General features: G+C 36.3%; 1 protein-coding gene across 1 annotated transcript in view; it reads right to left on the bottom strand.

Moving 5' to 3' along the window:
* The window catches only part of LOC106051781 (multiple epidermal growth factor-like domains protein 10), a 44,091-nt gene extending 22,171 nt beyond the window's left edge, over positions 1 to 21,920 (bottom strand). The window contains exons 1-7 of the mRNA XM_056030712.1: positions 21,780 to 21,920; positions 14,951 to 15,145; positions 13,081 to 13,266; positions 8,609 to 8,794; positions 6,948 to 7,064; positions 3,140 to 3,283; positions 540 to 674 (exon numbers count right to left, since the gene is read on the bottom strand). Of these exons, the coding sequence (XP_055886687.1) occupies positions 540 to 674; positions 3,140 to 3,283; positions 6,948 to 7,064; positions 8,609 to 8,708 (496 nt within the window). The 5' untranslated portion in view covers positions 8,709 to 8,794; positions 13,081 to 13,266; positions 14,951 to 15,145; positions 21,780 to 21,920. The remainder of the gene's footprint in view (positions 1 to 539; positions 675 to 3,139; positions 3,284 to 6,947; positions 7,065 to 8,608; positions 8,795 to 13,080; positions 13,267 to 14,950; positions 15,146 to 21,779) is intronic.
* Between the last annotated feature and the right edge of the window lie 2,634 nt (positions 21,921 to 24,554).

Raw genomic sequence — 24,554 nt, 5'->3', positions numbered from 1 at the left:
TTGAAAACTTTGATTCCACCAGAATGTGGTAAATAATTACGGAGAGAAAGAGTTAAAATCCCTCGTCTGATATATAGTACATATTCTGTAGTTGTCATGCTGAAATGTGTAATACATCTCATTAACAATAATAAGCTATTAGTTTGTTATTAAGTTAAGCGGGAGGTTTGGACTGGGAAGTAGATTATCTTTAACTTTGAAGGAACATCCGAAACACTTGAAGTATTTTACAGAAAAAAATATTTTTACAACGCCAAATGAGTCTTTAGAACATTATTACTTTTGACAATCAAAACAAAATCATGTCTTGAATATTTCTTTCAAATAGGCGTATCCTGTAGGGATCCAAGTGCCGCTTCTGAGTTTTTGTGATAACACAAACTCTATTTGTAATCTTGTTGATTCTTGTTTTGTCAAGTAAAAGAAATAAATGGGAAAAATTTCAGCTTGATCCGGTATTGGGTGTTGGAGAAATAGCGTGTACAAACTTTTTACCAGACAGAGTTGATCTAAGTTTTGTAATAAACATGAATTTTAACCTTGTTCACAGAGGATCCCTTTCTTTCCAGATGGACACTCGAGACAATGTCCTGTATTAGGAGTGCAGAAATCAAGATAACACTGAGAGCTGCATCTGTTCTGACAGTTACTGCCGTAGTAAGTGAGATTGCAAACTGTACAACGAAATTTTCAAATTAGTTAAAAATCATTTTAAACATTAGAGACAATTTTAATATTTATGCATTGTTTGTGCCTTGTTTTGATAATATTTGTGTCTTGTTTTGATAATGTTTGTGTCTTTTTTTTTTATAATGTTTGTGTCTTGTTTTGATAATGTTTGTGTCTTGTTTTGATAATGTTTGTGTCTTATTTTGATTATGTTTGTGTCTTGTTTTGATAATGTTTGTATCTTGTTTAGATAACATTTTTGCATTGATTAAGTAGAGTGTGTGCACTGTGTACAGTTTGTACATTGTTTTAGTTAAATGTGTGCTGTGTTTAAGTATTGTTGATAATTAGTTCAAGTACTGATTTTATTTTGTTTAGGTGCTGACTGTGTTGTGTTCATGTAATGTTGACGCTTTTATTACAATCACTATTTTTTTTAAAAGCAACAGTTCGTGTTTAGCTCTATTTGTGATTCAACTACACCCCAATTCAGACCATTATAGGTATCGACTGAAAAGAATTGAATGGTATTGAAATGTTGATACTTATTAACTGATTCTATTCAGTAGATCAGGGGTTCTCGGCCTGTGGATCGCGACCCCTTTGGGGCTCGATTGACGATTTGCCAGGGGTCGCCTATGACCATCGAAAATATGGATTGTTTTTGTTTATTCTCTATTGCTGTGTGTGTGAGGGTGTGGTGGGGGGGGGGGTTGCGGCAAAATGAGGAATTGTAAAAAGGGATCACCGAGCTTAAAAGATTGAGAACCGCTGCACTAGATTGAATATATGCAGAAGAAAGGGCAATAATTGAGAGCTGACAGTCTCTAACAGCGTAAGAGAAAACGGATCAACATTGGGTTACCTCAGTGACCTGGGAAGTATGAACTCCATAAACTTGGCTCCTCGACCCAGTATAAAGATTCTGCAGAGACCATTAAGCCCCCAATGACCTTACATGTATGTGAGGGGGCTTGTTTCACCGAGTTGAGGAATGTGTTGGTTAACACGAATAGTTGGCGAAAACATTAAAAGATAATGTGAGAGCGCTCTCAATTCCACCAAACTAAATATAGAATCCGTGGCGTAGCTAGGGTCGGGGAAGGAGGGGGAGAATTCTTTGAGGGGGCCCCCAAATGAGTGTTTTTTACATTAAATATTACGCCAAATGCAAGGGCCTCCAAAGAGGCCAATTCCCCCCCCCCCCCCAGGCCCCCAGATGATAGAAAATTCCTAGCTACGAGCCTGCCTAGAGTGAAACTGGCTTAGGACGACAAATAGTGTTACCCACAGTCAGAAGTGTATCAGTAATAAGGGGAACCTGCAGTCAGAAGTGTATCAGTAATAAGGGGAACCTGCAGTCAGAAGTGTATCAGTAATAAGGGGAACCTGCAGTCAGAAGTGTATCAGTAATAAGGGGAACCTGCAGTCAGAAGTGTATCAGTAATAAGGGGAACCCACAGTCAGAAGTGTATCAGTAATAAGGGGAACCCGCAGTCAGAAGTGTATCAGTAATAAGGGGAACCTGCAGTCAGAAGTGTATCAGTAATAAGGGGAACCCGCAGTCAGAAGTGTATCAGTAATAAGGGGAACCTGCAGTCAGAAGTGTATCAGTAATAAGGGGAACCTGCAGTCAGAAGTGTATCAGTAATAAGGGGAACCTGCAGTCAGAAGTGTATCAGTAATAAGGGGAACCTGCAGTCACAATCAGAAGTAAAGAGTCCCTGCTTCAGTTCACTATTTAAAACCGAGCTACTGTTATAATTGTTTAAAATACATAGAAGATCTTTAAATCAATGAAATTTTGAATGCAAATGGGGTGACTAAATTCACCACCGGCGGACAAGGGTTATGCCTGCGTTAGTTGGCTAAATATGCAGATCACAGTTGGGGCTGCGTAGCCACGGGAAATATTGTATTTCTCATTAATCCTTGGACTCGAAGACAAGCCTTATTATTATTATTGCAAGACTCCGAAGCGAATTTTAGTTTAAGAAAGAAACATTACTTAACAAAATCTTAATTTAAGTTTTAAGAAAGAAAGATTTCTTAATAAAACGTTACTCTTACTTTAAGAAAGAAATATAGCTTAACAAACCTTAAATAAGTTAATTAAAGAAAGATTACTTTAAAAAGCCTTACTTTTAATTTAAGAACTGTACATACTTTCACAAAACCTTACTTTTAATTTAAGAGAGAAATATTACTTAAGAAAACCTTAATTTTAATTTAAGAAATAAAGATTATTTAATAAAACCTTACCACACTTAAAATTTAAGAAAGAAAGAAAAAGAAAAACTAAACAAAACCTTAATTAAATTTAAGAAAGAATTCGTATCAAAACTTTCTTTTAATTTAGGAAAAAAACAGACCACTAGTCAAAACCTTACTTTTAATTTCAGAAATAAAGATAGCTTAACAAAATCTTTCTTTTAGTTTATGAAAGAAAGATTTCTTAACAAATCCTTACTTTCGTGACACGTGTCACCAAAATAACCAGGTTGACATCCGCTGCAGTGACCAGAGATTGGATCACATCCGTTATCGTCACACTTGACTGGACAGAGGAGGTCGCACCCTTCTCCGTAGTAGCCCCATGGGCACAACTGAGTGACTGAAATAGAACGAAGTCTTGCAACGTTAGATATTTGTTTAGAACAGTGATGCCCAAAATACGGCCCGCGGGCCAGATCCGGTACGTGACGTGCTTCCATCCGGCCCGCCGAATCGTCGGCACAAAAGATAGAACCCCAATGTTCAAAATGTATCTTTACCTACGTTAGGGCTTTCACTTTCTTTTTCTAATGGATTACTACCAAGGCATTTAATATTTGTGTGTTCATGAAATAGGACTAAAGAATCTACTAGGAAAAGTGAACGGATCTTTACTTTTTGTAGAACATGATACCTTTGCTGGCCAACATGTTTGTTTTTATAAAGAAAGTCTGAGGCTGTTTTTTTTAAAAAACAAGAATAACAAAATATAAACAGAACTTACGTCATTGTTTGAAGTGTAAAGAGAAAATGCAGATACTCGAATAGTTCAATGTAAGTACTAGATCCTCGGGTTTGAAATACAATAGTTTCAGGTCAATTTCATTAAGTTTTTGTATCTTTTTCACCATGTGGCCCGCGAAACCAGTGTTGGAAATTAAAATGGCCCGCAGATTGAATTAGGTTGGACATCACTGGTTTAGAATGAATACTGTCAGGTTCTTTTCTTGCTTGGTTCGTTAGGGGTTACTCAATTTCAATTAAGAACAATTATTACTAAATAAACTCAAACTCCAACTCCAGCTATCGATGAATAACAATAATACTTTAATATTCAATAAAGCACACAAGGGAAATTTCGAGGAATAAACTTTTTAGCCATGCCCAGGATAGCTGCTGTTATTTGACGGTACACAAGGTCGACAGAGCTAGATCTACATGGATTTTTTCAAGGTCATTGTCAACAGCTGTCTCATATCCTTTCCAATTAGCTTTACTATAGCACCACTTTCGTGGTTCTTTAGTGGTCTTGGTGCTCATTTTAGAAAGAGTGGCAGTCAGTAATATTGGAAGGTGGTCACTGCCAATATCGCCTAGTACTTGATAAGTTATGACAGATTCCAAATTAGCAGAGACTAAAGAAAGATCTGGTCGTGATGGTGAACCATTGCTAGCATGCAGAAGAGTAGGAGGAGAGTGTTTGTTTTGCAAAAGAAAAAGGTTAGTAGAATTGCACAGGTCATGAACTTTTTTACCAGACTGATCAGTGTCATCATAGCCCCAGGAAGGTGAATGGGCATTTAGATCTCCAGCTATGATAGTGTCTACAGTTATTGTCTCTCTGACATCTAAAGCCAGTTCTGGATTTGGTGGATTATAAACATTGATACACTACATATACTATTATTTTTCCAAATTTTTAACACCAAAGTGTCTGTCCTCCCCTGACTCAAGTCTGTGGACACTTTCTTGGCGACCAGAGCATTAGCCACCAATGTAACCAGGCATCGGCTATCCCCACAGGAGCAGCGGAAAACAAGAGTACCCGAGTATTGAGACACTTTTTTTTTCACCAATCAGGCATTCTTGTAGTAAGGCAACATCCATACACTCTTTGTGGAGCAGGTTAGTTATTTCAAGTGTCTTCGGAATAATTCCTCGTACGTTACATTGAAGGACTTTGAAAGTTTTAGTATCAGATTTGGAAATTTGGGGATCATGTTGCTTTATCTTTCCAGCTCAATTAGCCTGAGGGGCACTTACTTTCCCAGTATGAGGTGTTGGGTTAATTTTTTCTGAGACTTGTGTACATAAACAAAGGGATATAACTATATCAAAATATCAACAAATTAACATATTCACTCTCACCATACCTCCCCCCTGACAAATACATTTGAACGATTAGTCCGGTTCTGGATTGACCGTCTGGTGATTAAGCTCTACTTCGTAAAAGTAGTTCAGGTTATTAGAAAGGGTGAAGTCATCACAACAAATATTGTTTTCCAAAACTATTGTGAAAAACTGAAACAAGATTCAGCTAGTTTATTGTTACATCCTTCTCCTGGGCATGCTACTCTGCCTCATAGTGGCGCCCGGGTGGAAACGATCGTAAGAGGAAACGATTAGGCTAAAGGGTAGCAAAAAAAAGACGCCCGTGGGGGTGCCTAAGGGGTTGCGAGAGCATCCTCATTGCACTGTGCGGAGTTGTAAAAAAGCTCCTACAACCTTGTCACAATTCAGGCGCCGTTCCTCAAGGGGCCGTTACATAAATGGCGTGTCCTGCACGGTTAGCCTGGTATAGAAAAACGAAACCAAAGTTTCATCTGGACACTTCTAATGTCTTCAGAGACGGAAGGAGCCATATCTATATATAATTATATACGCACAGTTAGCCTGGTAGAGAAAAAAGAAAATGGCAGGGGTCCCTGTGCACGCGGTCTCTGGCCGCGAGTCTGACACCTCGCCAGACAGAACAGTGTACACTGTTCTCATTCAGGCCGGTGAAAGGGAGCTCTTGTTCACTTTTGCTGGCATGGAGTTCCAAGAGCTGAAGGCTCAACTCTACCAGACAGTTTCAAGAAGAAGAAGAAGTTACATCCTTCTGAAATATTAGTAAACAGCATTCTCTAAAAAAAAATAATACAGAAGCTGACGAAGCTGAACAAATTAAAGTAAGTTGATTGTTGAAAGAAAATGTTAAAATGACTTTGCAAAAGACACATTTAACATCATATAAATTTGTTTTCAAGGGGTTCTTACAGTTTTTTTTTTTTTATACAAATCTTGTAATAATTCACTCTGTCTGTCAGTCTGGTAAAAAATGTGTCCACCTTATTTCTCCCATACTCCATGTTGGATAAAGCTGAAATTTTGCACAATCATTTCTCTACCTGACAAATAAGGATTCAATTTTTTAAAAAGTAACTAATTAACTATTTGTAATTAATTATCTTATCTTATCTTATATAATACAGACGCTACTTCAAAAAAGAAGATGATTACGTCCTACGCGTCATGCATTTAGTCATGCATATTAACCAATGACTTAAATTCTGCCAAGTCACTGGTTTTCCTGGCTAGCTCAGGAAACCCATTCCATGCTCTAATAGCACTAGGGAAGAAGGAGTATTTGTACAAATTTGTCCTAGCATATGGGACGAGGAATGTGCCTTTATCTTTGTGTCTTTCAGAGTATTTTATTAAATTTTGTTTTTGTATTTGAAGATTATGGTTCAGTGTTTTATGTATTATTGCTACTTTACTTTTGAGCCTTCTGTCCTGAAAGCTTTCTAAATTTAGTGATTTTAATAAAGGTGTTACTCTAGTCAAATGTGAATACTCGTTTGTTATGAATCGCACTGCTCTATTTTGTGTCTGTTCTAGTTTCTTAATGTTTTCTTGAGTTGAGGGGTCCCAAACAGTGGATGCATATTCTATTATTGGCCTAACCAATTATTTTGTTTGGTATCTCCAACAAGGGAACGAAATTTTACTTGACTAAAGTGGTTGTATAACCTGAATTAGTCCCCTTTGTAGGTCACCGTCTTAGTAAACGCAAATATGAATAGGAACCATAGATATAATATTCCATGTGTGATTTGTTTTTTTCAATTTCTTCTTTTAAGAACAATTTTAATGAGCAGATTATTAATGAATACTTCATTATCATCGTTAATAAAATTATCCACTTAATTTGTCAAAATGATGAGCACGTGTGATGACTCAGTGTGTTCTTTAACCACCGTTAGCCTCTTTTTTGGTAAGAGAGTGAGAGAGAGACTTACCACTTTCCATTGTTTTGTTTATTTTACAGTCTCCAGTGCTGACCCAACATTGGCCTAGAGGACATATGCACTGATTATCACATCTTGAACTATAAAAGCCGTCAGGACATGTATTGTCTGAAAAAAAAAATATTACCGCGTATAACATAGCATGGATAGACTTCCAATAGGAGCTTTGTTGATTACTTGAGGTAAAAAAGGAAACATGAAATATGACCCCAAAATTTAATAAAAGTTCCTAAGTCCGTAAGTCCGTAAGTCCAAAAGTCCATAAGTATAATGGTCATTGCCAAAATTTCCTTTACTGTGTGTGGTGAGTTGCGCTAAGAAAAGTGCAAGTGACAATGTCAAAATGAGTTAGAGCTTGTAGAGAGAGTTAGAGTTTGTAGAGAGAGTTAGAGCTTGTAGAGAGAATTAGAGCTTGTAGAGAGTTAGACCTTGTAGAGAGTTAGAGCTTGTAGTGAGTTAGAGCTTGTAGATAGAGTTAGAGATTGTAGAGAGAGTTAGAACTTGTAGAAAGAGTTAGAACTTGTAGAGAGAGTTAGAGCTTGTAGAGTGTGAGTGAAAACTTGTAGAGTGAGTTAGAACTTGTAGTGAGAGTTAGTGCTTGTAGAGTGTGAGTGAAAACTTGTAGAGTAAGTTAAAACTTGTAGAGAGAGTTAGAGCTTGTAGAGTGTGAGTGAAAAATTTTAGAGTAAGTTAGAACTTGTAGAGAGAGTTACGGCTTATAAAGAGAGATAGAACTTGTAGAAAGAGTTAGAACTTGTAGAGAGAGTTAGAACTTGTAGAGAGAGTTAGAACTTGTAGAAAGAGTTAGAACTTGTAGAGAGAGTTAGAACTTGTAGAGAGAGTTAGAACTTGTAGAGAGAGTTAGAACTTGTAGAGAGAGTTAGAACTTGTAGAGAGAGTTAGAACTTGTAGAAAGAGTTAGAACTTGTAGAAAGAGTTAGAACTTGTAGAGTGAGTTAGAACTTGTAGAGTGAGTTAGAACTTGTAGAGAGAGTTAGAACTTGTAGAAAGAGTTAGAACTTGTAGAGAGAGTTAGAACTTGTAGAAAGAGTTAGAGATTGTAGAAATAGTTAGAGCTTGTAGAGAGAGTTAGAGCTTGTAGAGAGTTAGAGCTTGTAGAGTGAGTTAGAGATGGTAGAGAGAGTTAGAGCTTGTAGATTGAGTTAGAGCTTGTATAGAGAGTTAGAACTTGTATAGAGAGTTAGAACTTGTAGAGAGAGTTAGAACTTGTAGAGAGAGTTAGAACTTGTAGAGAGAGTTAGAGATGGTAGAGAGAGTTAGAGCTTGTAGATTGAGTTAGAGCTTGTTGAGTGGGCTAGAACGTGAAGTACGAGACGTGTTAGAATTTAAAAATAGAGTTGGAGACGAAAGAAAGAACTGTGTATAGAAATGTACGTGTATAAACTCTTTTTCTCCATAATTATTTACCACATCAACGTTGGTATCGTCAGTTAGGAGAGAAAGAGTTAACAAACCTCAAACTGCTACAAAATTTAGACTTGTCTTTGCTGCAATTCAATAATGAACTAAAATAGGAAATCTTTAACACTAGAAGAACATCAAAACAGTGTGTTAGTCAAAGGTTTTTATTTGTTATACAAGTTTCCACATCTTGTGGTAATGGTATACTAATGATGCTGAATTGAACTAACCTCCAAGAATCCGGATTCCTCTGCAATCTGTTAAGGGCTCTATCGTTGTGAAAGTTATAACTACTTCATTCAATGGTGCATTGTCTTTAGGAAGCATCATGTATGGGCCAGGGCCAAGAGAGTTCTGGGTAACCAGTAGGCGTTGAGAGTTACGTGGTGGGAACGATTCTAATGTTATGGCTCTTACTTTGTATATGCCAGTGAAAGAAACAGATACAAAATTAAATATTTATTTATTTATTTATTTATAGAAGACGTAAGTACTGTTTTATGTGTTTAGTACGCAAGATAGACAGACATAGACAGACATACAGACAGACAGACAGATAGATAGATAGATAGATAGATAGATAGATAGATAGATAGATAGATAGATAGATAGATAGATAGATAGATAGATAGATAGATAGATAGATTTATTTATAGAAGACGTAAGTACTGTTTTATGTGTTTAGTACGCAAGATAGACAGACATAGACAGACATACAGACAGACAGATAGATAGATAGATAGATAGATAGATAGATAGATAGATAGATAGATAGATAGATAGATAGATAGATAGATAGATAGATAGATATAGACAGACAGACAGACAGACAGACAGACAGACCGTTCAATAGATAGATAGATAGATAGATAGATAGATAGATAGATAGATAGATAGATAGATAGATAGATAGATAGATAGATAGATAGATAGATAGATAGATAGACAGGCAGACAGACAGACAGACAGACCAATAGATAGATAGATAGATAGATAGATAGATAGATAGATAGATAGATAGATAGATAGATAGATAGATAGATAGATAGATAGATAGATAGATAGATAGATAGATGGGTCGGTAGGGCAACCAAAATGCCTTAATATACAATATTTTATAAAGATTTTATAATATTCCTTGTAAAAAGAGGCCCTCTTAGCTAATTTAATCTAACACATCCGAAAAAAATGTAATAGCCTACATCTGTAGACAGTGCTACTAGCAGGCCCCATCCCTTTAGGGCCTATATACTTAGTGATTAAAAAGCAACATAAGGCTTATATTTCTTATAAGGATACAGTGGTCACTTTATGCATGCTTTTATTTACCGATACATTATCAAACTTAATGTAATGAATTTGAGGACAGGTAGACCTAGAACTGGACGCCCATCCCGTGATATACTATCTGTGGGCTGGGTTGTATAGAAATGCCTGAGCCGATTTTAACTGCAAGTCCGCCCCTGTTAATTATCAATAATTAATTGACTAGTTGAGAATTTTTTTTTTATTGATTCGTGTTTTGTTAGGTACAATAAATGATTTAAAATATCAGCTTGATCGGAGAATGCGAGAGGGAGAAATAGCGTTGACAATTAACCTATCTTATCTTATCTTATCTTATCTTATATAATACAGACGTTACTTCAAAAAAGAAGATGATTACGTCCTACGCGTCATGCATTTAGTCATGCATATTAACCAATGACTTAAATTCTGCCAAGTCACTGGTTTTCCTGGCTAGCTCAGGCAACCCATTCCATGATCTAATAGCACTAGGGAAGAAGGAGTATTTGTACAAATTTGTCCTAGCATATGGGACGAGGAAATGTGTCTTTAACTTAAACCCAACACACTTTGCGTTATGAGGAACAGTGAGGTAGGCCTATTGATACTCAGTGCTGCTCTTAAACAAAACAATTAAATTACCAGTAACTAGCTTTTCAAAATTAATTACGCTCAAAGAGCAACATAGAACATATCATTTAGTTTGTTTTAAAATTAGAAAGCCGCGGAGAATTCAGAGACTGTATATAAGATTTTTTTAAATGTTATTTCAGTCTTAAAGTGGTAGTTGTAGATTCAGTCTTAAAGTGGTAGTGGTAGATTCAGTCTTAAAGTGGTAGTGGTAGATTCAGTCTTAAAGTGGTAGTGGTAGATTCAGTCTTAAAGTGGTAGTGGTAGATTCAGTATTAGAGTGGTAGTGGTAGATTCAGTCTTAAAGTGGTAGTGGTAGATTCAGTATTAGAGTGGCGGAGTGGTAAAACGTCTTGCTTCCAAACTGGTGATCCGGGTTAAAATACTGGTTAAGACAGGGATTTTTAGTTTTGGGATCTTTGGGCTCCTCTGAGTCCACCCAGTTCTAAAGGGTACCTGACATTAGTTGGGAAAAAGTAAAGTCGGTTGGTCGTAGTGCTAACCACATGACAACCTCGATTACAGTGGGCCACTGAAACAGATGACCTTTACATTATATATTATTCAGATTGTAGAGTCTAAAAGGGGAAATAGCATTCAAAGCCAACATTATGTCATGTGTATGAAGGTATGTGTTAAAAAGTACTTTAAGATATGGCTGCCTGGTCGTGCGGTTTGTGCGCTGGACTGTCGTTCAGATTTATTGATGGTCCCAGGTTCAAACCCTGCCCGCTTCCATCCCCCGTCGTCCTGCGGGAGGTTTGGACCAGTAAGTAATTATCTTCAACTCTGAAGGAACATCCGAAACATGTAAAACATTTTACAAACATTTTAAGAAAGTGTACAGTATTTCCTGATAGTACAAAGACCCTTTTGCTACCTATATATTCTGTAACCCTATTAATTTTTTCTTTATTTGATATATTTCTTGATACAATCATTTTGTACTTTGACAACTGTTCAAGTAATACACTTTTTTGTTCAGAGTTATTGATTTTGAATATATTTACCATCTATATCTTATCTTATGTGATACAGACGTTACTTCAAAAAAAGAAGATGATTACGTCCTACGCGTCATGCATTTAGTCATGCATATTAACCAATGACCAAATTCTGCCAAGTCACTGGTTTTCCTGGCTAGCTCAGGCAACCCATTCCATGCTCTAATAGCGCTAGGGAAAGAACATTGGTACAAATTTGTCCTAGCATATGGGATGAGGAATGTGCCTTTATCTTTGTGTCTTTCAGAGTATTTTATTAAATTTTGTTTTTGTATTTTAAGATTATGGTTCAGTGTTTTATGTATAATTGCTACTTTACTTTTAAGTCTTCTATCCTGAAGGCTTTCTAAATTTAGTGATTTTACTAAAGGTGTTACTCTAGTCAAATGTGAATATTCGTTTATTATGAATCTCAATGCTCTATTTTGTGTCTGTTCCAGTTTCTTAATGTTTTCTTGAGTTGAGGAGTCCCAAACAGAGGATGCATATTCTATTATTGGCCTAACCAAGGTTAATTAAATAACATTTTAGTTTTATGTTCTTATTTGATTTATAGACATTTCTTTTAATAAACCCTAATGCTTTGTTTGATTTTTTGATAGTTTCATCATTATGGAGATTCCATGACAGTTTTTCATTTATTATAACACCTAGGTATTTTGCATATACTGAATATATCTACAAATCCCATATACTGAATATATCTACAAATCCCATATACTTAATATATCTACAAATACCATATACTTAATATATCTACAAATACCATATACTTAATATATCTACAAATACCATATACTTAATATATCTACAAATCTCATATACTGAATATATCTACAAATCCCATATACTTAATATATCTACAAATACCATATACTTAATATATCTACAAATACCATATACTTAATATATCTACAAATCCCATATACTTAATATATCTACAAATACCATATACTTAATATATCTACAAATACCATATACTTAATATATCTACAAATCCCATATACTTAATATATCTACAAATACCATATACTTAATATATCTACAAATCCCATATACTTAATATATCTACAAATACAATATACTTAATATATCTACAAATCCTATATACTTAATATATCTACAAATCCCATATACTGAATATATCTACAAATCCCATATACTTAATATATCTACAAATACCATATACTTAATATATCTACAAATACCTTATACTTAATATATCTACATATACCATATACTTAATATATCTACAAATACCATATACCTCATATATCTGCAAATCCCATATACTGAATATATCTACAAATCCCATATACTTAATATATATACAAATACCATATACTTAATATATCTACAAATGCCATATACTTAATATATATACAAATACCATATACTTAATATATCTACAAATACCATATACCTAATATATCTACAAATGCCATATATCTAATATATCTACAAATGCCATATACCTAATATATCTACAAATACCATATACCTAATATATCTACAAATACCATATACTTAATATATCTACAAATACCTTATACTTAATATATCTACAAATACCATATACTTAATATATCTACAAATACCAAAAATTTCATACTTCTATGCGGAGAACAAAAAGTGAGTCCTCAAAAAGTGCAATTGCTTCTCAACGACACTCCTCACATTTACATATTTCTAATGTGACTCACCTTTGCACATTTCTAATGTGACTCACCTTTGCACATTTCTAATGTGACTCACCTTTGCACATTTCTAATGTGACTCACCTTTGTTATGTAAGAGGAACTCATATCGATTCACAAGGACGCTGTTGTGGAACAGAAATCGGCACGTCTGCTCATAGAAACTTTCATTGAAATAGAGATCCAAAAATAAGAGACCGTTCTGTGTCTGACCCTCAAAAAAATGTGTGTTTATGATAGGAGGTTGTTTTAGAGGTTGCAGTTCTCGACCTGTCAGATCATAAAGAAGATAAATAGACAGATATAGATAGATAGATAGATAGATAGATAGATAGATAGATAGATAGATAGATAGATAGATAGATAGATACTCTACCACTTCTAGTTGTCCTTACTGGCACAACAAGTTCTTTAGACATAGGTTACTCTACCACTTCTAGTTGTCCTAACTGGCACAACAAGTTCTTTAGACATAGGTTACTGTACCACTTCTAGTTGTTCTAACTGGCACAACAAGTTCTTTAGACATAGGTTACTCTACCACTTCTAGTTGTCTTAACTGGCACAAGTTCTTTAGACATAGGTTACTCTACCACTTCTAGTTGTTCTAACTGGCACAACAAGTTCTTTAGACATAGGTTACTCTACCACTTCTAGTTGTCCTAACTGGCACAACAAGTTCTTTAGACATAGGTTACTGTACCACATCTAGTTGTCCTAACTGGCACAACAAGTGCTTTAGACATACGTCTACATTACTCTACCACTTCTAGTTGTCCTAACTGGCACAACAAGTTCTTTAGACATAGGTTACTGTACCACTTCTAGTTGTCCTAACTGGCACAACAAGTTCTTTAGACATAGGTTACTCTACCACTTCTGGTTGTCCTTACTGGCACAACAAGTTCTTTAGACATAGGTTACTCTACCACTTCTGGTTGTCCTAACTGGCACAAGTTCTTTAGACATAGGTTACTCTACCACTTCTGGTTGTCCTAACTGGCACAAGTTCTTTAGACATAGGTTACTGTACCACTTCTAGTTGTCCTAACTGGCACAACAAGTTCTTTAGACATACGTCTACATTACTCTACCACTTCTGGTTGTCCTAACTGGCACAAGTTCTTAAGACATAGGTTACTCTACCACTTCTGGTTGTCCTAACTGGCACAACAAGTTCTTTAGACATACGTCTACATAGCATAACAACCATTGGTCTAACTCTAACAGTTAGTTTCTTCGTTTTCGTCCTCTGTCGTAGAGACACCAATCGTCATAGAGGGCCTGGACACTGACCTGCAACCTCGCACCTGTAGGCAATGGACTTGTCACGTCAAAGGTCAGTAAGACCGGGCAATGAGTCTTCACTGCCCACAGGTAGCGACATCCCATGTCAGTGTTCAGAACTTCTGTCCCTCAGTAACGAATGTGGTACCCAGTAGTACATGCGTCGAAAGACTTGTTTAAAAAATATTTGATATCGCAAGTTTTTCCATTCTTGGTCTTTCCGACGTATGACCTGGGTGACGATTTTTTTTTTATAAAACTTATATCAACTCACGCTGTCTGTCTGATAAAATGTTTGTACTCACTATTTCTCCCACTCTCAATTTCGGCTCAGATTGAAATTTCGTGCATCTATCTCTTCAACTGACATTCAATATAAAAACTAACCAATTAGTTAATTAACTAGTGGTAATTACTCATTTTGTGTGGTATCGGACAAGGGAAAGAAATAGTATTTGGGATTCCGGATGACTGTCGTCCTCATAAACGACGTTCTACCATAAATGTTTCTGACAACCCCAAAGCAGCCAAATTAGCCAAATAATTAAATGTGATCCATAAACGATGTAAAGCATTTTAAATTAAAATTTAAAAAAATCATAACTTTTGTAGTATTTTGAAATCAAGTAAATAATAACGATTTTTATTAAAGATTTGAATGAGTTACCTCCGCTTATATGTATGGCTTTAACAGAGAAGGGGCTGACTGCTGAGATGGTAATGTTAATTCTTTTGATGTAGATCTCAAAACCACAGTAAAGGTTAAGATTGTTGACATTGCTGACGAAATAGTTCTGTGGACATTTTAGCCAGGGCGTGTTGTCAGACTCTGAGGCTTGGATACTGACCTGAATATTAACTCCTATTAGTTGAAATAAATGGAGCAAAAAAGAAACGTTAAACCTAATGGAAGATTTTGTAATGACTATTAAAAATACAACAAAAGTTTAGATGTTAAATTTAGCCATAGCCAGTAGCGGCCTAAAGGGGGGGGGGTGGCAAGTGGGTTAACCGTTCCAGGCCCCGCGATAGGGGAATCCCTTGTAACCGTCAGGTCAGTTGTTACGCTTGGTTTGAGATGCTCTAAACAAAAATTCGACCCAACCATGCAACATGATGCAAGAACATCTTCTTGAAACAAAAATTCGACCCAACCATGCAACATGATGCAAGAACATCTTCGGCGAATTAAGAACGCAGAGGCTCACGACCAGTATCTCGGATATAGGATTCAAAAGGAGCCTAATGAATTACTGTATATTAGCCACAAAGAGTACATGTCTTTTACCTAGCGTCTTGAGGACGTGTCAGGTCCAGAAAGTTAAGGTGGAGAACACTTTCAGTTTATGCAGTTAAAAGGCCACTAGTACAGTACTTACATAAAGTACATAGTACATACATACATCTCTAAATTTAGAAAGCCTTCAGGATAGAAGACTTAAAAGTAAAGTAGCAATTATACATAAAACACTGAACCATAATCTTCAAATACAAAAACAAACAAAAAATGTAATAAAATACTCAGAAAGACACAAAGATAAAGACACATTTCCTCGTCCCATATGCTAGGACAAATTTGTACAAATGCTCCTTCTTCCCTAGAGCTATTAGAGCATGGAATGGGTTGCCTGAGCTAACCTGGAAAACCAGTGACTTGGCAGAATTTAGGTAATTGATTAATATATATGACTAAATGCACGACGCGTAGGACGTAATCATCATCTTTTTTTTTGAAGTAACGTCTGTATTATATAAGATAAGATAAGATAAGATAGTACGTTTTGTAACAAAAATAAAGCCTGCAGCGTTAGAGGCGGACGATCATAACATAATGACCCTATGAACCGATTAGAATCCAGAAACAAGCCGGTCTCTTCAGTTTCTATTTTGTATTGTCGAAATTTCTAGAAGCGGAAACAATTTTTTTTTTCATGGACTTCATTCACCCATGGAACTATACTAACCAAAATGAACGTCACGTGATAATTGTTGATTAAAATTAGATCGTAATTTGTATAGAAGAGATAGAGAAGTACGTCACTTAATGTTGTTTGTTTACGATTGGTGAATGAGGTCCATTTTTTTTTTGTTATTCTCTTAACGTTATTCACTCTTCTGTGACAATATTATCTGTGTTAAAAGTAAATAATAACTTCTACTACAGGGACTTCTCTTACATATAGGTTTAAATGGAGGTCATTTTAGAACACAACAAAAATATTTCAGCTAATTAAAATGGATTGATTGTTTCTTACTGATATTGCCTTCTAGTATAAAAAAAAACATATAATTTCTAGATAAATATATTATTATTATTATTATTATAGCTTTTATATAGCGCTACTTTCATGCTTATAGCATGCTCAGAGCGCTTTGGTCCAATCTCATTTGTGGACCAGTGGGGGGGGGGGGGGTATCTAGGAGTTGATTTTCCGAGCTACCTTTAGGCGCTCAGTAAACGCAACTCTGCCCGAGTCGGGAGTCGAACCTCGAGCCCCCTTCTAGGTAGCCAAGACAAGCCAAGTTCAAGCGCACTTAGCCTCTCGACCACGCTTCCCACCGTAGGAAAACAATTTGATCTAATGGGTCTGGTGCCACATCGATTTTCTTTTTTTACTGATTCTTCAAAATTACTTTGTGTTCTCTAATACGCAAAAGCATGGAATCAGCCAGTGGCGTAGCTATTGTGGGGGTTTGGGGGGAGAATTTGAAAATCCCCCCCGGGTCACTACTTGATGGCGGCCTGTAAATGAGTTTTCGAATTTATTTATTTTTTTTACATTACATTTTTTTAATAATTTTTTTACGCCATTATCTCATGACATGAAGTCGCATGTCAAAATGCAGGATCCCCTTAAAGAGAACAAGCTCCCCGGGTCCCAAAAAATCCCTAGCTACGATACTGGAATCAGCCGTGGATGAGAAGTGAGGGTAATGATATTGTTTTACATGCCAACCATAATAGAACCATTAGCTACGTTGAAGATTTATTGACACAGTTCGATGTGATGTCAAAACAACGACCTATTAACACTAACTCACTATAAGCCCTAGATCTACAAAGTAGTTAATAATAAAGGCCGTAAACATGGTTACCATGTACATCAATCTGTGCCCAATTAAACAAAAAGGCTGACCCTAGATCTACAAAGTAGTTAATAATAAAGGCCGTAAACATGGTTACCATGTACATCAACCTGTGCCCAATTAAACAAAAAGGCTGACCCTAGATCTACAAAGTAGTTAATAATAAAGGCAGTAAACATGGTTACCATGTACATCAATCTGTGCCCAATTAAACAAAAAGGCTGACCCTAGATCTACAAAGTAGTTAATAATAAAGGCCGTAAACATGGTTACCATGTACATCAACCTGTGCCCACGTAAACAAAAAGGCTGACCCTAGATCTACAAAGTAGTTAATAATAAAGGCAGTAAACATGGTTACCATGTACATCAATCTGTGCCCAATTAAACAAAAAGGCTGACCCTAGATCTACAAAGTAGTTAATAATAAAGGCCGTAAACATGGTAACCATGTACATCAACCTGTGCCCACGTAAACAAAAAGGCTGACCCTAGATCTACAAAGTAGTTAATAATAAAGGCCGTAAACATGGTTACCATGTATATCAATCTGTGCCCAATTAAACAAAAAGGCTGACCCTAGATCTACAAAGTAGTTAATAATAAAGGCCGTAAACATGGTTACCATGTACATCAACCTGTGCCCAATTAAACAAAAAGGCTGACCCTAGATCTACAAAGTAGTTAATAATAAAGGCCGTAAACATGGTTACCATGTACATCAATCTGTGCCCAATTAAACAAAAAGGCTGACCCTAGATCTACAAAGTAGTTAATAATAAAGGCCGTAAACATGGTTACCATGTACATCAACCTGTGCCCAATTAAACAAAAAGGCTGACCCTAGATCTACAAAGTAGTTAATAATAAAGGCCGTAAACATGGTTACCATGTACATCAACCTGTGCCCAATTAAACAAAAAGGCTGACCCTAGATCTACAAAGTAGTTAATAATAAAGGCCGTAAACATGGTAACCATGTACATCAACCTGTGCCCACGTAAACAAAAAGGCTGACCCTAGATCTACAAAGTAGTTAATAATAAAGGCCGTAAACATGGTTACCATGTACATCAATCTGTGCCCAATTAAACAAAAAGGCTGACCCTAGATTTACAAAGTAGTTAATAATAAAGGCCGTAAACATGGTTACCATGTACATCAACCTGTGCCCACGTAAACAAAAAGGCTGACCCTAGATCTACAAAGTAGTTAATAATAAAGGCCGTAAACATGGTTACCATGTACATCAACCTGTGCCCACGTAAACAAAAAGGCTGACCCTAGATCTACAAAGTAGTTAATAATAAAGGCCGTAAACATGGTTACCATGTACATCAATCTGTGCCCAATTAAACAAAAAGGCTGACCCTAGATTTACAAAGTAGTTAATAATAAAGGCCGTAAACATGGTTACCATGTACATCAACCTGTGCCCACGTAAACAAAAAGGCTGACCCTAGATCTACAAAGTAGTTAATAATAAAGGCCGTAAACATGGTTACCATGTACATCAACCTGTGCCCACGTAAACAAAAAGGCTGACCCTAGATCTACAAAGTAGTTAATAATAAAGGCCGTAAACATGGTTACCATGTACATCAACCTGTGCCCACGTAAACAAAAAGGCTGACCCTAGATCTACAAAGTAGTTAATAATAAAGGCAGTAAACATGGTTACCATGTACATCAATCTGTGCCCAATTAAACAAAAAGGCTGACCCTAGATCTACAAAGTAGTTAATAATAAAGGCCGTAAACATGGTAACCATGTACATCAACCTGTGCCCACGTAAACAAAAAGGCTGACCCTAGATCTACAAAGTAGTTAATAATAAAGGCCGTAAACATGGTTACCATGTATATCAATCTGTGCCCAATTAAACAAAAAGGCTGACCCTAGATCTACAAAGTAGTTAATAATAAAGGCCGTAAACATGGTTACCATGTACATCAACCTGTGCCCAATTAAACAAAAAGGCTGACCCTAGATCTACAAAGTAGTTAATAATAAAGGCCGTAAACATGGTTACCATGTACATCAACCTGTGCCCAATTAAACAAAAAGGCTGACCCTAGATCTACAAAGTAGTTAATAATAAAGGCCGTAAACATGGTTACCATGTACATCAATCTGTGCCCAATTAAACAAAAAGGCTGACCCTAGATTTACAAAGTAGTTAATAATAAAGGCCGTAAACATGGTTACCATGTACATCAACCTGTGCCCACGTAAACAAAAAGGCTGACCCTAGATCTACAAAGTAGTTAATAATAAAGGCAGTAAACATGGTTACCATGTACATCAATCTGTGCCCAATTAAACAAAAAGGCTGACCCTAGATCTACAAAGTAGTTAATAATAAAGGCCGTAAACATGGTAACCATGTACATCAACCTGTGCCCACGTAAACAAAAAGGCTGACCCTAGATCTACAAAGTAGTTAATAATAAAGGCCGTAAACATGGTTACCATGTATATCAATCTGTGCCCAATTAAACAAAAAGGCTGACCCTAGATCTACAAAGTAGTTAATAATAAAGGCCGTAAACATGGTTACCATGTACATCAACCTGTGCCCAATTAAACAAAAAGGCTGACCCTAGATCTACAAAGTAGTTAATAATAAAGGCCGTAAACATGGTTACCATGTACATCAATCTGTGCCCAATTAAACAAAAAGGCTGACCCTAGATCTACAAAGTAGTTAATAATAAAGGCCGTAAACATGGTTACCATGTACATCAACCTGTGCCCAATTAAACAAAAAGGCTGACCCTAGATCTACAAAGTAGTTAATAATAAAGGCCGTAAACATGGTTACCATGTACATCAACCTGTGCCCAATTAAACAAAAAGGCTGACCCTAGATCTACAAAGTAGTTAATAATAAAGGCCGTAAACATGGTTACCATGTACATCAATCTGTGCCCAATTAAACAAAAAGGCTGACCCTAGATCTACAAAGTAGTTAATAATAAAGGCCGTAAACATGGTTACCATGTACATCAACCTGTGCCCAATTAAACAAAAAGGCTGACCCTAGATCTACAAAGTAGTTAATAATAAAGGCCGTAAACATGGTTACCATGTACATCAACCTGTGCCCAATTAAACAAAAAGGCTGACCCTAGATCTACAAAGTAGTTAATAATAAAGGCCGTAAACATGGTTACCATGTACATCAATCTGTGCCCAATTAAACAAAAAGGCTGACCCTAGATTTACAAAGTAGTTAATAATAAAGGCCGTAAACATGGTTACCATGTACATCAACCTGTGCCCACGTAAACAAAAAGGCTGACCCTAGATCTACAAAGTAGTTAATAATAAAGGCAGTAAACATGGTTACCATGTACATCAATCTGTGCCCAATTAAACAAAAAGGCTGACCCTAGATCTACAAAGTAGTTAATAATAAAGGCCGTAAACATGGTAACCATGTACATCAACCTGTGCCCACGTAAACAAAAAGGCTGACCCTAGATCTACAAAGTAGTTAATAATAAAGGCCGTAAACATGGTTACCATGTATATCAATCTGTGCCCAATTAAACAAAAAGGCTGACCCTAGATCTACAAAGTAGTTAATAATAAAGGCCGTAAACATGGTTACCATGTACATCAACCTGTGCCCAATTAAACAAAAAGGCTGACCCTAGATCTACAAAGTAGTTAATAATAAAGGCCGTAAACATGGTTACCATGTACATCAATCTGTGCCCAATTAAACAAAAAGGCTGACCCTAGATCTACAAAGTAGTTAATAATAAAGGCCGTAAACATGGTTACCATGTACATCAACCTGTGCCCAATTAAACAAAAAGGCTGACCCTAGATCTACAAAGTAGTTAATAATAAAGGCCGTAAACATGGTTACCATGTACATCAACCTGTGCCCAATTAAACAAAAAGGCTGACCCTAGATCTACAAAGTAGTTAATAATAAAGGCCGTAAACATGGTTACCATGTACATCAATCTGTGCCCAATTAAACAAAAAGGCTGACCCTAGATTTACAAAGTAGTTAATAATAAAGGCCGTAAACATGGTTACCATGTACATCAACCTGTGCCCACGTAAACAAAAAGGCTGACCCTAGATCTACAAAGTAGTTAATAATAAAGGCAGTAAACATGGTTACCATGTACATCAATCTGTGCCCAATTAAACAAAAAGGCTGACCCTAGATCTACAAAGTAGTTAATAATAAAGGCCGTAAACATGGTAACCATGTACATCAACCTGTGCCCACGTAAACAAAAAGGCTGACCCTAGATCTACAAAGTAGTTAATAATAAAGGCCGTAAACATGGTTACCATGTATATCAATCTGTGCCCAATTAAACAAAAAGGCTGACCCTAGATCTACAAAGTAGTTAATAATAAAGGCCGTAAACATGGTTACCATGTACATTAACCTGTGCCCACGTAAACAAAAAGACTGAGCTCCACTCATAATAGTAACTGTGTTGGTACTGTGGCTCAACTCCGTCTGAATGATCGGGTATTATTACTGTGGGTAACACGAAGGTGGCTTCTTTGACCAAATCAACTGAGAAATAATAGTAATAATAATAGTAATAATAAACGAATTAGTATATAAACAATAATAAAAGTAATTCTAATAGTAATAATAAGGAAAGGGTAACGAAAATACCAAATAGTCTGGAAAGAACGTCATCACTGTAATAAATTGCTGGGCCGTTCCGCTGCTCTTTTACATTTTCAGTGTCATAATAATTTAATTGATAAAGCGCTGTTAACAAACAAAATGTAGGCTCAAGGCGCTGTGATAACATTACACACATAAACACGAGAGCTGGAATGAGAAACTACACAAAATGTGTCATCTCTCTATGAAAATTCGAGTGGGGGCAAGGGGGGGGGGGCGACCACCAGTGTTACAAAGAGAGTTTGTGTTATCACAATAACTCAGAGGCGGGCCATAAGGTATCCGTCTAAGGTAAAAGGACTATTCAAGCCATAAACTTGTTTTGATTGTCTTAAAGTAATACACTTTCTAAGAATCATTGGACGTTGTTTTTTTCTTCAAAAAGCAAACTGAGAAACCAATTATCAAAATATGACTTCTAGCACTACTTAAGAAAACTAAATGTTATTCAAGTCAGAATAGTGATTTCATATAATTTGACTATGTTTTTCACTGAAAACAAACTGAACAACATATTATCGATAACGAGATTTCTGAATTTTATTACATTTAACTTTATTTGCCCAAAGAAATAAAATTAGCTTTTCAATAGCCTTTTAATTTTTTTTAAAATCTAAATATGACAGACCGACGGAGAGACAATACAAAAATGATACCGGCTTACGAAGTTCACTAAAAAAAAAAGCCAACAATAACAAAAAAAACAACAGATTATTTGAGAGCATTTGGGGACTAACACGAATCTTTGAGTAATAAATTGTGGACCCTCCAAAAAATAATTTCTTCGCTTCTACTAGATCTGGGTGCACACTTGTGAATTTGATATTTCTCCGATTGCTTTTGCATAGCGAAACTTCAACCCGTGTTTCATGCTAAGTGCGCTATGGACCCATCTCTTTTTATTTATTTTTGTGGACCATTTCGGGAAGGTAAATCTTGGGGGAAGATTTGATTGCTCACTTTACAAGAGCAATTTCAAAAGATATATGTATATATATATAGTTCGTCCATCGTGGTTCGATGATGACCACTTTGTCATCCAGGGGGCTGAGGGCTTTGCACTGGGGTTTTATGCCTCCTCATGTGGCTGGTGAGACCTATGTGAGCCCGGAATGTTCGGCAGCACACTGGGCAGGTTATTCCAGCTGGAGCTAGTGTCGTTTGTCTTGCTTTTCTTTTCTGGCGTTTTTCTTCTGCCAGCGTTGTTCTTTTTTCCTCAGCAGGAGAAAAATCGAACTCGAAACTCATTAATGAGTCTATGTACCAGTCTTGAAGACTTATATTTAAAAAGAGGTGTTTTTTAATGAATTAAAAAAAAAAGATGTTTGCATGTTTCATTTTAAGAATCCCACAGTTCAGACAACACAAAAATGAGCAAGTCTCACCAGAAGTGTTCAAGATACAATAGAAAACGAAGAGAAGTCAACATCAAAGAGTGAACGGGCATGTCAATCAAAGAGACGCTCTTATCTTCTACTTTCTCTTTCTTTCTGTCTACTCCTACTCCTTATCCTCTCTCTTTCTCTACTCTCTCTCTTTCTCTCTCTCTTTCTCTCTCTTTCTCTCGTTCTCTCCTTCTTTCTCACTCTTTCTCTTTCTCCTTCTTTCTCGCTCTTTCTCTCTTCTCTCTCTCTCTCTCTCTCTCTTTTACTCTCTATTTCTTTCTATCTCTCTTTACGCAGACTGATTAACTTACTGTACTGACAATCAGGACCGAACCAACCATCATCGCATTCTCCGACGCCGTTACAAGTTACACCATAACGGTAGCAGGAGGAACGATTCCTGCAATGACACTTTTCGTCGCATCCATCTCCGTACCATCCATGCTCACAGCGAAGAAGAGGTTGCCCTTGTTGTGTAAATGAAACAAAACAACATGGTATTAAAACAAGTAACAAAAACAAGCATAGAAAAAAAACAACAAAGATTACAAAAAGAGTTTGTGTTATCACACAAACTCAGAGGCGGCCTCCGTCGGATCCCTGTCGGATCTGCCTATTCGCAAGGAATATTCAAGACGTGATTTTATTTTGATGGACAAAAGTAATAATGTTTCAAAGATTCATTTGCCGTCGTAAAAAAAATGTTTTACGTATTTCGGGTGTTCCTTCGAAGTTAAAAATAATTAACTTCTCGCTGGACGACGGGTAATGTCGGCGAGCTGTGTATGAACTCAGGACCGTCGAGATAATCAGTCCAGCAAACTAATAGCCTATTATTGATATAGAGGTATATTACAAATTACGGCATGACATCTATAGGATATGTAGGCCTACAATATGTCAGACGAGCGAATTTAGTTCATTTCTCAGTATTGATTTGTAATTTTAAAAAAATGAAGAACTTATATATCGTGCTTGTACTTGTGGAAGTGGTTCCGTTTCTTTGCATGTTTTCTGTACACTTTCCACGTTTCTGAGGCATAGAGCAATGTAGGGAGGATGAAAGCTCGATAGATCCCTAGCTTTGTGTTTTTGGTGATACCTCGTCTGTTCCAGGCGTTTC

The sequence above is a fragment of the Biomphalaria glabrata genome, chromosome 5, assembly GCF_947242115.1.
Source record: "Biomphalaria glabrata chromosome 5, xgBioGlab47.1, whole genome shotgun sequence".
NCBI classification, from domain to species: Eukaryota; Metazoa; Mollusca; class Gastropoda; family Planorbidae; genus Biomphalaria; species Biomphalaria glabrata.
This window is presented reverse-complemented; position numbering and strand designations above follow the sequence as displayed.